Raw genomic sequence first — 17,065 nt, forward strand, 5'->3', positions numbered from 1 at the left:
GAAATATTCACGCTGAGATTCATTCCTGGCTTCTTCCATAGGGCAGCAGTGAGAGTGACAGTCACGAGGTATGGTGAGAATCAGGGCATGTCTGACCAAGCACCTTTCACACATTGCAAATCCTTTTCCTGCCCCTTAAATAATGTTGTTAGATCATACAGGTTAAAAGTCCAAACTATGGAGACAGACTCCTTGGTTCAAATCCCAGTTCTGCCACTTGCTAGGCTGTGTGAGTTTTGGCAAATTACCTAATCTCTCTGTGCCTCAGTGTCCTCATCTATTAAATGAGAATAACAATGAAGCCTTTTCCATAGAGATATTGTGAAGATTAAATGACTACGTAAAGCTCTTAGAACACTGTCTGGCACATGTAAGTGCTACCTGAGTGTTGGCTGTTATATCAGACAGTGTTTGTTGCTACTGTAATTTCTACAGAGGGAAGGATAAAATCTGACAGCTTTAGTACTATAGATCTAGCATTTAGCACAGTACAGAAGCAGGTGTTCAGTAAATATTTGTGGACCAATCCCTCACCAAAAAGGTTAAAAGTTGAATTTATAGAGCAATATAGGCAGAAAAAGAGATGCACACCCAAACATCAGTGAGGCAATCCTTAATTCCTTACCTATGATAATAACAGAATTTGGTCCCAAATAATTTGTCTAATGGAGCTAGAATTAGAAAGATACACAAGCTTAAAACAGAGCCATCAAGGACAATGGCGGATATACTTACCCCAACCAACTAGACAAAATTTAAGGATATAATTGGGAATGTATATGTTGAAGACCTTGACTAGAGCAAAATACATGTGGACCGCCTCCAGGCCCATCCAAGACAAAGAAACAAGCAGGAAGTAATGAAGTGCCACCGCGGCTGTGACACAAAGTCCCGCTTTCTGAAACGATGACGACCAGGAATTGACCAGAAATACCAGGTTTAGCATCAGTAGTGCTGTGCACAGGTTGATCAGGATTTTGGAAGGATGATCTTTCCGAAGTTTGCTAAAAGAAAAGGCACAATATTTAGTTAGGTATGGTCTCTGTTTTTAATCAAGCATTGCCACATCTTATCTGCATAACAAGTGAAAGAATAAAAGAACTGCCTATTAAAATTAAATTACTCATATTACCTTACAAGTACTGAATTTTAGAATCCCCCACCCTCTTTCCAGGTTGAGTCAAAGTATCCTAAATATAGCGACCTTCACTAACAGGAATAATAATAGCCTCTCTCAATGAAGCAGTCCCCTTTTTTTCTTTTTCTTTTTCTCTTTTGGAGAAAAGGAAGGAAGGAGTTTCCTGGATAGTACAATTCTATCTTCACTCCTTCAGCAGACTCAAGGCTGAATCTACATATGACCGAAGAGCAGGATGACTATGAAAACCATTTCAAGTAGTTACTTGAGTATTTCCAAAGATCCAGACATTTGGCATCATGGAGCTACGACCTTAAGTTTCACTAAGTGATCACAATTGTTCTTTGCGGAAACTGACCCAGTATTTTCCAAATCAAAAAAATATGTATTTCCTTTTCTATTAAATAGTTCTTGATTTAAATTTTGAAATTTTCATGTTGTGTGTGTGTTTAGGTTTTTTTTTTTAATTGAGGTAAATAGTAAAGTACACAAATCTTAAGAATGCAACTCAATAAATCTTTACATACAAATATGCCTAAAGAACCTCCACTGGGATCAAGAGGTACAATATTTTCAACATCACAGAAGGCCCCTTCATTCCTTCTCCCATTCAGTACCCCCCACTAGAGTAACCAATATTCTAACTTCTATCCCCATAGATTTAGTTTTGCCTGGACTTGGAACTTCATATAAATGGAAGCATACAGTATGTTCTCTTCTTTTTCTAGCTTCCTTTGCTCAACTCTATGTCTATGAGATTTAGATATTATGTTGCATTGTATAGAAGTAGTTCATTCTTTTTTACTACTGTGAAGGATATCATTTTATGAATATACCGCAATTTATTCATCCAGTCAACTGTTAAGGTAATTGGAGTTGTTTCCAATTTTGGGCCACTATGAATGAAGCTGCTGTGAATATTCTTGTATATATCTTTCAATGGATATATGCACTAATTTCTCTCTTATAGTGAATTTTTTGGGTCAACAGTTAGATATATATTTAAATTTAGTGGGTATTGTCGAAGAATTTTCCAAAGTATCTGTGCCATTTTGCATTCCCGCCAGCAATGTATAAGAGTTCCAGTTGTTCCACATCCTTGTTGACACTTGCTATTGTCAGTATTTTTAATTTTAGTCATTCTGGTAGGTGCACAGAAGTATAATTGTGGTTTTAATTAGCATTTATCTGATAAGTAATGATGTTGAGAACTTTGTGATGTGTTTATTAGCCATCTGGGTAAGAGTTAGGGCTAGGCATGGATATCCTCTTTTGTGAGGCACCAGTTCAAGTCTTTTACTCATTTTTAATTGTATTGTCTGTCTTTTGCTTTTTGATTTGTAAGAGTTTTTTATATATTTTGCATACAAGTCTTTTGTCAGATATACACATTGTGAATACCTTCTTCCAACCTGTGGTTTGCCTTTTCACTATCTTAATGTCATTTGATGAAAGAAGTTCTTAATTTTAAAGAAGTCCAATTTATCAACTTTTTCTTTTATGGTTAGTATTTTTATATCTTGTTAGAGAAATCTTTTCCTATCCCAACCCTTTTGATTTTTTAAAAATCCAATTATGATTTTTTTAAGAGGATCCTTGGTTGTTTTTTTTTTAACCTGTTCGATTCATAATCTAATGGATCTGAATTCTTCCTATTGTGATGAATAGGAAATTTTCATGAAATTAACAAGGTTATAATGACAACAGCATCCATCAAACCAAATTAAACTTACTCAGAGCAAGACTCTATCAACTTACTGAAAAGCTATGTATGTCACCATCACAACTCCCAGGAAAATGGAGGAGATTCCACATCCAGTGTATGTTATAAGCACTAATATCCGTTCATTCACTGCATCCACTGCAGACCTGGATAAATCCTAGGGAATGCAATGTGTTGTATTTTATACATTCACCAGAGCAAGTTTATGGTAAAATGCTTCCAGTGCTCATTAACAGGAGGTTCCCAGGATGTGTACCATCTCTGCTATAGCTCTTATAAAACAAGAATATGTGGAAAGACATATGGTAAGACTGTATATTGTTTTTTGAGTATGCCTAGTGCAACTTACTGTGTACAGGGCGTGGAGAGCCATCAACAGCACTGGAAGAACATTTAGTCCTTGGTTTTATTGTCATTAACATGTTCCACACTTAAAATATAACCAAACTAATAGATGTGAATTTGAGATGCAGAGTGAATCATTATCTGAACTGAGTGTCCCAAAACACTACACAGAACATCAAAAAAAAAAAATGTTCCTTTTCCTTGGACCTTACATAACTTTCATAAAATTAAAAGACAAAATGGACCTGAGAGATAGCATAATCCAGTAGTTTCTTAGCCTGAGGACCATAAAAGACCTGAAATGGCATACAAAATTATTTGAATATATGTGTGCATTGTTCTGGGAAGAAGGTCCATAGCTTTCATCAGATGATTATAGAGATTCAAGACGCATAAAAGATTAAGAAGCACTGGTCTACTCTGGTAGTTCTCAACTGGGAGCAATTTTACCTCTCCCCCATGGATATTTGACAATATCTGGAGACATTTTTGGTTGTCAAAGCTGGGGAGGGTGCTACTGGAATCTAGTGGGTAGAGGCCAGGGATGCTGTTAAACATCCTACAATGCACAGGACAGCCCCGCAAAACAAATAATTATTTGTCCCAGAATATCAGTAGTGTCAAGGTTAAGAAATCTTGGTCTACTCCAATCTTTCACATTTCAGAAGACAACTCTAAGGTCTAAACAAGTGAAACAAACTGGCCAAGATCACGTAGGTAGTTACTGACAGAGCTGGAATGTGAGCCCTGGTCTTTTGACTCCTACTGTAATGTTCTAACCAATTTGGAGAGAGCTAAGTAAAATTATTACAATTCAATAAGTATCAGTGGAGCACCTCTTATTTGTTGAATAGATTTGGTAAAAAAAAAAAGAAAGAAAGAAAGAAAAGAAATATAGAACAGACTCCCAGCCTTCAAGGAGCTTACCACTGGTAGGAGAAACAACTCATACACAACACATTCAGATAACAGTATATAATATATATAATAAAATAATAAGAGAACTAAGGAAGTACTCAGGGGTGGGTGGAGAAGAAGGAACACATTTCAGAGCCATTTTGAAGGAAAATTCAGCAAGTCCTGATGTTAGGGAGGACCATAGGGAAGAAAGAAGATGGAACAGTTAACAATGACTCTGAGGCTCTAAGCCTGGATATGCGAATTGAGCAGATAACTCTTGTTTGGTTAAGTACTGCAAATATTAAAAAAAAATACTTCTTTCCTACACTGCAATTTGACAATAACTTTTTGTGTGTGTGTGTGTGAGGAAGACCAGCCCTGAGCTAACATCCATGCTAATCCTCCCCTTTTTGCTGAGGAAGACCTGCTCTGACCTAACATCCACTGCCAATCCTCCTCCTTTTTTTTCCCCCCCAAAGCCCCAGTAGAGAGTTGTATGTCATAGTTGCACATCCTTCTAGTTGCTGTATGTGGGACGTGGCCTCAGCATGGCCGGAGCAGCAGTGCGACAGTGCGCGCCCGGGATCCGAACCCAGGCCGCCAGTAGCGGAGCGCGCGCACTTAACCGCTAAGCCACGGGGCCGGCCCAACAATAACTATTAAAATTAAAAATTTTAATGATCATACCCTTTAACCCAGCAATTCTACTTCCGTCAATGTATCCTACAGAAATACTTACACCAGTGTTAGAAGATAAATGGATAAAAATGTGTATTACAGCATTGTTCATAATGGAGAAAAACAGTAACAACTAACATGCCTACTTATAGTGGATTGGTTGAATTCATTGTGTTAAATCCACACAATGGAATACTATAAAGATATTTAAAACATTTAAGTAGATGGTTATATATTTGCCTGAAAGGTGCCCAATATATATTGCCAGGTGAAAAACAAGTGGTAAAAACAGTGTAAATAACTTGGTCCCATTTTTATAAAACAAAAACATACGTTAATACACACATAGGAAAAGAATCTGAAAGAATATACATGAAGGTGTTAATTTCTTGGGAGGGGGAATAGAGGGACCTTTTCTGTAATGTTTGAATTTTGAACAGCAGGCATTAATTTTATAAGGAGAAAAATAAATATTTGTTTCAATCTGCTCTACTTTGGACGAACAAAGGAGGGGCTTTTTTCCATTTGCATGCCACTTTTCCATAACTTAGTTCACACATATATTCTTGGTCTGTAATTTAATAAAAGTTGTCAAAATTCTATTAAGGAGTGATTGAGAGACAACTTACCATTAAGACTCCGAAATGGGTGAGGTGGTCACACTGACAGATTGTGTAATTTACGTTTGTTTCCTTGACTTTACAGCCTGATGAATTCCATCCACCTCGCCCATCTGCAGGAGACATAAGGGAATTTCAAAGCCATTTTGTTTTTCTCAGAAATGTTTAACTTTTTATTATATGCACCTTCTGAAAGTGTGTTGTAATTAGTATTATTTGTTAAGACAGCAAGATAGAGGTATAATTGAACACTGACATTAAATGAAGTCTAATAGGCTAAATTGACTTTTTAGGAACTTTGTAAATGGCATAGCTTCTTTGGCTCTTACTTTTCCCGTTCTTGTACCATACTTCTACAGATTAGGACAGACTCTTGTCATGAACAACAGCCCTGCCACCACACTGTAGTGACAGAGTAAGGACTGTTTTTTAAAGTAGCACAAACAGGAAATAGCTAGATCTAGAACTTTTTGAAGGACATGAGCTATGGAATATAGGCTGACACTTGAGCCCACTCAGTGGGACTGGAATAAACATCTGAAACAACCAATTCAACCCAGAATTCAAATGGTCTCAAATGCTTTGCACTCAAGCGAGATCATGTTCTGGAGCTCCTTAAGGCCAATTAAAGCCTCTGGTCTACTGGACATCGACCTAGTTTCTCACTCCTGAGCATATTCAGGGTTCTAGAATCAATTCTCATACTTGTGTAACCTGTAGATCTTGGATACTAGGTCAGATTTAGAGTAGAACCTCCAGGGGAGCACTAGACCAGAGGGCTTATACTAGGGCATGCAGCTAAGTATAGCATGTGGTTGAAATTTGTCCATTTAGGATAACTCTATAGATTCCAGTGGTTCTGGATTCATGGACAGAGGGGTGGGGGCAAAGGTGACCTGGCAGGAGCCCAGCAACTGGCATCAATGAACACACAGATCAACTTATTGAGGCTGTGAGGGACAAAGCTCATCATTTTATCCTGGGAGACTTGGAGGGGACCAGGAAAGGACAGTGCTATCTCTGTTGTAGGAAAGGAATAGTATTCCCACATCCCAGGGAGTCGAATGGGAAGGGAATTTCCCTTTCTCCAAGAATTCCAAGGATACTGAAAAGGGAAAAGTTCCCAGGCAGAGCTTCCACAGGTAGAAGGACTGGTCATATAGCCACTCCTGGCATGCCAGGGAGAATTGACTCTGTGTGACAATTCTCTGAGATTTGGTGATATCCCTGGAGATTCCAGTGGATATGGCAAGCCTAAGAGGAATCCATTCAGTAATCCCTACCCCAATCCCTTCTCCTCTTGTCCCCAAAGACTCCTACCCAGCCAAGCAGGAAGGGCCCTTAGAGACCAACCAGGAAGTCTTATCCCCTCAACGAAAAGATAAAAAGATTAGTGACCCAAGAGAGTAAATGGACTATCCAAGATCACACAGTCAGTCTAGAAGAAATGAGGGAAAAAAGGGAAGGAGATAATAGACGTTGTAAATCTCCATGGGAAAGCACAGATAAAGAGCCAGATGTTCACTCCTCAACTTTCTTCAAACAGCCCAAAGCTACTCTGCACTAGGTCTTCCAACTTTCTTTCTTCCAGCTTTGCTTACCCCTGAGTTGTGTGATTTTTCTGATCTCCCAAATAAGTCTCTTACCAAAAAGAGAGTTTTTTTCAAACTCTCATGCCCTAATTAGACATAAGTTTCATATTTGTATCTTGGTCAATCAGAGTTCTCTGTAGGCTCTGATAAGATAGTAGCTTCAGTACAACCCCTCTCATCCAACTGCCAAACAGGAAAATGGTCAGGGGCAAAGTCTTGTTGAGAGCCAAGACAAAGCTTGCTAAGAAAAAACTTACTGTTACTCCCAAAGTCCCAAAAGGCACAGAGAACTTGATCATAATTCTAGAAAAAAGAAAAATCAGAGGTAAAACACCTTTCCTTATGATAGTTACCACACAATGACAACTACACACAAGTGTTTTTTCCTCAATGTTTTTCAAACAGTAGACACACACACACATACACACAGACGATTTGTGAGTTGGTTTTAAGACTAACCCCAAGTAACTTGGGATTTACAAGTGAGAAAATAACATGTTACTGCATGGTGGTCTGATATGTGTCCTTTAAAATGTGTGGTAGGTGTTCCTTGTGGAACTTTGGAATTTGAGGCTCACAGCTGAGATCAAGCCTTATGGATACAAGGTTGAACTGTCTCCTCATTAAGCCTAGTGAGCATTCCTGAGGCCTCACCAGCTCCTGCAATCTTCAGGGAACTGGAGGGGGTGAGAAATTGGTTACTGGGAGGTGCTTGGAGGGCTGTGGCCCCAGCAGGAATTGAGAGATTTTACCCATCTACCATGTTTCATTTGGTATCTGTTTTTTTTTTTTTAATTCCCTTTCCCATTCTTCCTTCTTCCATTCTAGAATTAAGACCTGTGGAAAAGATGCTGTTCCTTATGGTCTTTTAGATTGGGAACGAAGGAAGCTATTAAGATTTCACACTGGACATACACTAACATCAAAGAAAGGAATAGTCATTCATTCTTATACTACAGCTAAATCTGATCAGTTAGTAATATACACCTTATGTTATGCCATATGACTATGGTTTTAATCCTTTGGTGATAAATAATACATATTTTAATGCTCTTCATGGAAATTCAAAGCATAAAAATGTTCAATTATTTTGAATTATGTTGTTTACCTCACTCAAAAATAAATGGAATTAAATATCATTCAGTGTTATGGAACAACCAAAAGATCCACCTGCCCCCAGTCACTCTTCAGCCAATCTGTCACAGTGCTAGAAGCCTACCATCAGTTATCCCTTTAGGCTAAGGCGTTATTTCTAGAAGGCCCCAGTTATAACACATCTCTGCTACCTGGAATGGGACAATCTTCATTAAGTCTTAGAATCACATCTGTTAACTAGGCAATTATTTTTAACAGGAAAATCATGGAGGAGTTCTGATGCCTTTTTATTCTGAGATGAAAATGGATATGTTACCTGGTTCCCTTCAATATGCTGCAGAGTAATAACCACTGGGTCAGCTAAGTTTTGAATGGATGTATCGGAAGTGCTGGCACTCACAACATATGTGGTTAATGCTTTAGTGACATTTTTGATCTGTAGATGAAACATATAAGGAAGAGGAGTTTAAGTTCTATATTTCTAATTTCTTGCATGTTAATAATAAATCTAGAATTTTGAAGCATTACACATTAGGTACAGAAACATGGAAAATAAAATCACAAGCTTAGAAGGAATTTTTACAGGTCATTTAGCTCATCTCCTGTCTTCGCATAAGGTCTTGATTATGCCAAGCTAGAACAATTCATTAATCCATCCATGCATCCAAATATCTACCCAACAAGCATTGGTTTTGCACCTGCTACTCAGTACTGCACTAGCGACAAAGTGAAACTATTCCCTACTTTGATAACTCTCCGGACCCTGACATTTCACAACTAATCCCAGTTCTTTTTTTTTTTTTTTTTTAAGATTTTATTTATTTATTTCCCCCCCCCAAAGCCTCAGTAGATCGTTTTATGTCATAGCTGCACATCCTTCTAGTTGCTGTATGTGGGACGCGGCCTCAGCATGGCCGGAGAAGCAGTGCACGCCCGGGATCCGAACCCGGGCCGCCAGCATCGGAGGGCGCGCACTTAACCGCTAAGCCACAGGGCCGGCCCATTAATCCCAGTTCTAACCCTCAAGCATCCTCACTTACTTTTTGGGAGCCCCTCCTTATAAGGAACATAAATCCATCACGGGTTAGTTATAAACCATTTCCTGTTCCATCCTTACTGGAGATGGAAGCAGGTTGATCAGCATCCAGCTTGGAACAAGTCTCTGAAGACAGTCATCTCCTCGCTAAGGGACCAGGAACTCTGAGGCCAGAGCCTAGACCTTGTGTGTCCTGATGTCCCCCACATGGCCTAGCACATAGCAGGTATTTTATCTTGTACTCACGATGAGCCAGTTACTTTGTTAAGTGCTTTCCACACACAGTGTCTTCGGTCCTCAGTGAAACAATATAGGCATTTTTCACATAAACTGAAGCTTGGAGAGGCTCAAAAACTTAGACAAAGATCACACAGCTAGCGAATGATAGGGATGCTTAATAAATGTTGTTTTAAAGGAAACAAAGTAGAATGTAGCCATTGAGATGTGGAGCTTGCTAATTAACAGGGCCAAAGTGCCACATGCCAAGGCTCCAGGAGGCAAGGCAGCTGGGAGACTGCCTCTTCTGGGGCACTTGTGAAGAGATGAGGGGTGGGGCAGATGCAAGACAGGAGGGAGAGGAAGCAAAACCTCTGAGGACTTGCCAAGAAAGCCTAGAGGAGATGAGCCCAGATGACGTCCCTTGCGGAGCCTCCCAGGCCACTTTTAGAAGATGCCAAGTCCTCATATTTCTTTGCCCTGCAGCCACTGAGAACTGGGTAATTGTGAATGCAGCCTGGGGCTCCACTAGGAAGCTACTCACTTCCTCTTCCTGACCAGCTCTGTTCATTCAAAGCCAGCCTGATGGTTCAGTGCTCCCTTCCCAGAGGAATTCCCTGGGGTAGACTGATATAGAGGTAGGTTTGCAGCAAGATATGGTAGAAAGGGCTCTGGCTGACAGTCAAAAGACCAAGTGTTAGCCCAAGCCTTCTTGTTCCTTGAAATTCCCTTCCCCTTTCCGGGATATTGGTAACACAATGGAAGGTGAACCAGATGATATCCAACAACCCTCCCAACTTAGCCTAAGAGATGTAGTTTTCTGTAGTGGAAAGGCCAAAGGAGGAGAAGCACACAGTGACCCAGGACTTAATTAACCTGCTCTCTGGCTTTATTTCCCTTACCTACAAAACGGCGGCCATGCAGGGAAAGGAGCTAAATCATTTCTCACTCTTCCCCCCTTTGTGCTCTAGGCCCAAGTTTTACCTATTTCACTTCTGAACCTCTACAGAAGCTGTTCTCTCTCCTGAAACACTCCTCCCTCCTTCTCTTCACCCTCTTTCATTTTCTAGCTCCTGCTCAACATCAGGTCTCAGCTGACACCTGTCTTACACTAGGCTTTTCCTGTCTCTGCTCCCAGAGTCCCTGTGCCATAATGTACTTGCCTAGTTCTTTGTCCTTCTCCCTGAGAACTGCACTAGTGGAGGAGTGGGACAGGAGGTACCTGTTTTCCAAGAGTGGTGTCTTATCAATGATTTTTAAAGTAATATGTTGTAATGACAGTTAAAATTTTGATCAAAAGATGTTAGAGGAAACAGTATGAAAGCAAGGCTGTGAGACTCAGGACTCGGGGGGAAAGGTAGTTAAAAGGTGGCATCTCTTGCGAGTACTCATTCCCCAACACCCAATGGCACAGGTACCAGCCTTGGGTCACCCCCTTCAATGTTAGACCCTTTATATCTCTGTTCTCCCCCATTAGACTGTAAGTCCATGAGGGCAGGCACCACATTTCTCTTGCTCACCTATGTATCCCCAGCATCCAGCACCATGCAAGACACATATTAGGAATTCAATAAATAAATAAGTAACTGCATGAATAAATGAATAAACTGTGTCACCTCCAGCAGGCCCCTTCCCCTTTCTCGGTCTCGATTTCCTCCTTGGTAAAATGAGGATATGGGACACTATGTGTTATAAGGGCCCTTGCAGCTCAGAATTTGATAGCAGGCTCATTCTAATCCTTCCTCATCTGGCACTATGACGTCTGTAGGCTAATTTTCGGAAAGATCTTTAACCTCTTTCAGTGGAAGGTGTTAGTGAATAAAAATTACTTATTAGGTGCGAAATCTATGCAAAACAAGTTTATCTTTTATTCTATGAGACAAGCACAGTCCTTTGAAGAAAGGAGAGAAATTAAGACCAAAATAATGACATCTCAGATGATACAGAGAAATTACAAGCCTACCAAAAGGGTCAGAGTGTTATGAATCACATTCTTAATTTTTATTATAATTTTGTTTATTGGCTGGCTTGTCCTGGGTCCAACCTAATTTTTTGCTGTTAAAAAAAAGGTCTAATAAATTTATGTCTACTGAAAACATGTTGGGTACCTAGCCCTGGGCTGGGTGCCATGAAAATAAAACATGTCTGAGCCATGACATATGTCACAAACTACTTGGGGAAACAAGTCTAGAAACTAGGCAGAAGTATAAGACAAGAATACAAGCAGAGGTTGGGGAGGATAGCAGGGACTCACAAACTCCAGGCAGGCTTCCTGAGTGGGATTTGAGCTAAGCCCACAGGAATAAATAGAATTTAGATAGATAGAAAGGAGAGAGGCTAGAGAATACAAGGAGAACAGAATGTCCTACAGACACAGCTGAGGATAATGCGGTACGTTTGAGTTGGTGTGTGGTATGGGTACGTGGTATATTTAAGTTGGCCCAGTACGACCTCCCCCAAAATAATTCTGTGAATATTTGACCATTAGAAATTCATTCCTGGGCTGGCCCCGTGGCTTAGCGGTTAAGTGCATGCGCTCCACTACTGGCGGCCTAGGTTCGGATCCCGGGCGCGCACCGACTCACCGCTTCTCCAGCCATGTTGAGACCGCATCCCACATACAGCAACTAGAAGAATGTGCAACTATGACATACAACTATCTACTGGGGCTTTGGGGGGGAAAAAAAGGAAGAGGATTGGCAACAGATTTTAGCTCAGAGCCGGTCTTCCTCAGCTAAAAGAGGAGGATTAGCAGGGATGTTAGCTCAGGGCTGATCTTCCTCACAAAAAAAAAAAAAAAAAAGAAGAAGAAGAAATTCATTCCTTTGCGTAGTCTCTTAGAAAATGCAAACACACCTGGGTAAGTTAATGTATTGACCTCTTAAATACTTGAACTTTGGAGTCAAACAGCCTGCTTTTGATTCCTAGCTATGCCGCTTCCTGGCTGTGTGACCTTGGGCAAAATTACTCAACCTCTTTCTCTTATTCTGTTCAGGCTGCCAAAACAAAATACCACAGACTGGATAGCTTATAAACAACATAAATTTATTTCTCACAGTTCTGGAGGCTGGAAGTCCAAGATCAGGGTGCCTGTACTGTCTCAGTTTCCTGTGAGAAGTAAGTGAGATGATAAGTGTCGATATGAACCATTAATAGCGATCATCATCAACTTCATGCAAACTCTGCTGTCTTCCCAACGGCTGGATGCAAACACTTAGTGGTGCTTATTATGTGCCAGGCAATATTCTAAGCACTTTAGATGTATTCACTCCTTTAATCCTTCAACAGCCCAGTGACGTGCTACTATTATCCTGTTTTACTTAGGAGGAAACTAAGGCACACGGAGGTTCAGTAACTTGCCCAAGGTTACACAGGCAGACTATGGCACAGCAGCTTTAAATTCAGCCAGTCTGGCCCCAGAGTCCGTGCTCTTAACCACCACATCATACTGCCTCTCTGTTTTAATAATGGGTGAGGACTGGAGCCCTCAGAGAAGGTTCTGTGGAGGCGGTGGGGAGAAGCAACAAATGCATGCAGGCAAGTGTCCTGCTGGACACCATTAGGCTTCAAATAAATTGGCCCAAGAGAGTGGGCATGTTGGCTTTGAGGAGCCGGGGGAGATTTGGGAGGAAACTGCTGACAAGCTGAAAGGGCATTTCATCAGAACTTGCTGTTCTTTTCCGGCTTTAAAACATCTTGAGGCCTCTGTTTGGTCACCAGATAATCTTTAAGGTCCCTTCCAAAGCTGAGAAGCTGTGAAAATTAAAAACTGTGGAACATCATTAAAGTAGACGTTGATTCATGTTGAGGGCCAGAGGTTGTGCTGGAAGACTTGTGGAATAAATCAGAGAGCATATTCTAAAATAAACAGAACGTCATGAAAATAGCTCATAATTACAATGAGTCACCAGATGTCAGTCCACGACAGTTACCAGAAGCAAGAACTTACCTTAAAGAGTGAAGTTTGGCCAAAGAAATTGAACAAGATGGTCTGTAAGTTGCTAAGAGAAATTTTCTCCTTCAGTGATTTAGGCAAATATATGGAAGCCAAAACCCTCCCCAGAGGGACTTTGCCTAGGTAAACCTGCCAAGAAAAGCCAGAAAATGAAAACTGGAGTCATCAGCCACCAGCTTAAAGTCCTCCCCACCTCCCACCCCAGCCCCAGCCTCAGCTCCAGAGTACCACATGGAGGGCTGAAGGGTGGCAACTAGCTCCACAAGCTATGCTACATCTTTTACACACACACACACACGCTCTCTCAAATCACAGGCCAAGACGTGACCCAGGTGCACATAAACATAGATGCACACACACACCACCTTTTCCTTTCTAAACCTATCCTTGAGTTTCTCTCCCTTTGATATGCTTCCACCTGAGTATTTATAGAGGTGGAAAAGGGAATGACAAACTAAATAATTTGCCATGATTCTCAGAAATAAAGGCCAGTATTCAAAAGCAGGCCACCTTCTCCCATATAGTTCTGAGAGGGAAAACACAGAACAACAACAAAAAAAAACAATATAATGACATTAGACACTCACCCCATAGTTTATTGAGCAATGCTTTTGTTAAAAAGTGGGAAAGGTAAGTGAGGCGTTAGGCCTTAGGAATTCTGGAGGGTTATTATTAGAAGATTTTGCTGATTTGATTGGTAATAGTATTTAATAAGTACTGGAACATTTCTGAAAGTGTAAGGGGGCTTTACCAATAATTATACTAGGACCACAGTTGTAAACTTGGACTCTCTCAGGAAAAACAGGGTAAATGGGCACTCTTACATGCATTCTCTCATTTAATCCGTCTATCAGCTCTGAAAGGTGTGTTGTATTATGCTATCAGGAAACGGAGGCTCAGAGAGATTAAGTGACTTGTCTAGGGTCACACAGCTGGAATGTAATTGAATAAAGATATATGTGATTTTGGCCCACATTTTTCTCATTATCCACACTGCCTCTCAAGGAAATATTATCTAGCTGGGTGTATCATGGGGAGATGAAAGTTCATAGTATTTCTAAAAATGACTTGTGAGCCCAAAAGCCATATGGCTCTTCTCCTGGTGCAAATGAACTCTGCTAGGGCAATCAAGTAGCATGGAGAGGTTATGATTTAGATTCAACATGTATGCAGTTTGGTACCAAGAATGTGATTGGGGTTGGTTGGCTTGTTTCTCCACCCAAGCCTATTATAGAAAACCCCATATGTAACCAAAATGCAATGGGAAGTTAACATCTGCTTTCAGTATGGTTCAGTAGCTCCTAATGGACTCAACCCTCTTGTATATAACAACTATACAAAATAACCATGACTCAAAGGCACTGGAAAATTAACAGAAGCAGACAGATTCTGGAGAAGAGTAGACACTTGGAAAAAGGTAACATCACAAGATGAGTTACTTGTTTTTACATTTTTTAGCCTGACGGCAAGCTGAGACTAATGCTGTGAAGGACGCTCAAAATTCTGATAGAAAACCTGCAGTCCTTCTGGCATGAAGAACCAGAAAAAAAAGGTCAGGGCAACCACAGCTACTGGAAGGTCAGGGGAGAATCCTGGAGAGGCAAGAGCTAAAGAAAGGGAGCCAAAATTCTGAGTATAAACTCTGCCTGACCTCTGAACCACATATGTACAGGACAGACTCCAACTAAAGATAAAGGAACTTAGCTGAGATTTGAGCTGCCATCCGAGAGGTAGAATCTACAGTTTGATTCCAAACAAGTTGTCTGGTATAACAAAAATCAATAGCCTTCAGAGGAATATAGTAGAATCCAGAGTCTCCACAACATAACATTCACAATATCTAGAACATAATCCAAAATTACTCAATATGTGAAGAAAAAACAAATGTGCCCCATTTTCAAGTTGAAAGATAATCAATGGAGATTAACTTTGAGATGGTCCAGATGTTAGAACTAGCAGACAAAGATTTTTAAAGCAGCTACCTATAACTATGCTTGAGTATTTAAAAGAAAATATGCTTGCAATTAATGCAAAAGGAAGAAATAACAGAGAAACAGGAGCAAAAAAAGAATAATATGGAAATTCTAGAACTAAAAATAGATTATGAAAATTTTAAAAATTGCACTGGATGGTTTCGATAATAACATGAAGATGACAGAGGTCAGGGAACTCGAAGATAAGAAATTATGCTATCAGAAGAATTGAGAGTAAAATTATTAAAATCATGAACAGTCTCAGCGACCTATGTGACAGCATCAAAAAAATCTTACGTGTAATTAGCGTCCCGAAAGGAGAGGAGAGAGAGAATGGTGAAGAAGCAAGATTTGAAGAAATAATGGTGGAAATTTCCCCAAATTTAGTGAGAGACAAAACATTTACAGATTCAAGATGCTTAGCAAACCTCAAACAGGATAAATACAGAGAAAGACATGCCTAGGCACATAATAGTCAGACTGCAAAAACAAAACAAAGGAAATATGGAAAGCAATCAGAGAAAAGTGACACATTACACATCACATACAAGGAAACAAAAATGCAAATGATTACTGATTTCTCATGAGAAAACATGAAGGCCAGAAGAGAATAAAACAACATCTTTACAATGCTGCCAATCCAGAATTCTATCGTAAACAAAAATATCCTTCAAGAATAAAGACATTTTCAGATAAATGAAAACTAGGAAAATTCATCACCATCAGAACTTGTACTACAAGAAATGCTAAGTGACGTTCTTCGAGTTGAAGGTAAATGCTACCAGATGGGACCCTGACCTTCAGGAAGGAATGAAGAGCATTGAAAATGATAGATATCTAGGTAAATATTAAAAACTATTTTTTCTCTCAATTTCATAGAACTTTTAAAAGTAATGATTATAACGTCATCCTGTGGGTTTTCTGATCTTCTTAGATATAATATACATGACAACTATAACAAAAGACAGTGTAAATGGATATGTATGGTTGAAGTTTCTACATTTTACATGAAGTGGTACAATATTAACTCTAAGTAGACAACAAAAATATAAGGATGTATATTGTAATCTCTAGAGTAACCATTAAGAAAATAATGCAAGGAGCCAGCCCTGATGGCTTAGTGGTTAAAGTTCGGTGTTCTCACCGCTTTGGTGGCCTGGGTCCATTTCCCAGTCTCGGAACCATACCACCCATCTGTCAGTTGCCATACTGTGGCAGTGGCTCACATAGAAGAACTAGAAGGACTTACAACTAGGATATACAACTATGTACTGGGGCTTTGAGGAGGAAAAAAAGAGGAAGATTAGCAACAGATGTTAGCTCAGGGTGAATCTTTCCCTGCAAAAAAAAAAAAAGAAAATAATGCAAATAGATATAACTAAAGAGTCAGAAAAAATTAAAATTCAATTGTAATAAATATTAAAATAAACCAAGAGGCAAGAGAAAAAGAGGAACAAAGATCGAGGGGCACATAGAAAAATGAAATAAAATGGTAGTCCTAACTCCAACCATGTCAAAAATTACATTACATTTTAAAGGACCTCACACTCCAATTAAAAGGCAGATATTTTCAAGATGGATAAAAATATGAAACACAAACGATATGCTACCTACAAGAAGTGCACTTCAAATATGAAGACACAGATAGATAGAAAGCAATTGGATGAAAAATCTATATAAAATAAGAAGAGTAAGTGTAAGTAGACTGGGATGACTATATTAAAATCAGATAAAATAGACTGCAAGACAAAGAGGTTTGTCTTGTTTTACTTGTTTCTGTATTACCAGAAACAA

General features: G+C 39.7%; 1 protein-coding gene across 1 annotated transcript in view; it reads right to left on the bottom strand.

The window, feature by feature from the left end:
• Positions 1–17,065, bottom strand: part of ADGRG4 (adhesion G protein-coupled receptor G4) — a 92,763-nt gene that overhangs the window by 16,465 nt on the left and 59,233 nt on the right. Inside the window, 6 exon segments of the mRNA XM_004441654.2 lie at positions 736–1,004; positions 2,897–3,018; positions 5,414–5,517; positions 7,254–7,299; positions 8,408–8,527; positions 13,293–13,427. Of these exon segments, the coding sequence (XP_004441711.2) occupies positions 736–1,004; positions 2,897–3,018; positions 5,414–5,517; positions 7,254–7,299; positions 8,408–8,527; positions 13,293–13,427 (796 nt within the window).

Source organism: Ceratotherium simum, chromosome X, assembly GCF_057802395.1.
Source record: "Ceratotherium simum simum isolate JZ-2026a chromosome X, ASM5780239v1, whole genome shotgun sequence".
Taxonomy (NCBI): domain Eukaryota; kingdom Metazoa; phylum Chordata; class Mammalia; order Perissodactyla; family Rhinocerotidae; genus Ceratotherium; species Ceratotherium simum.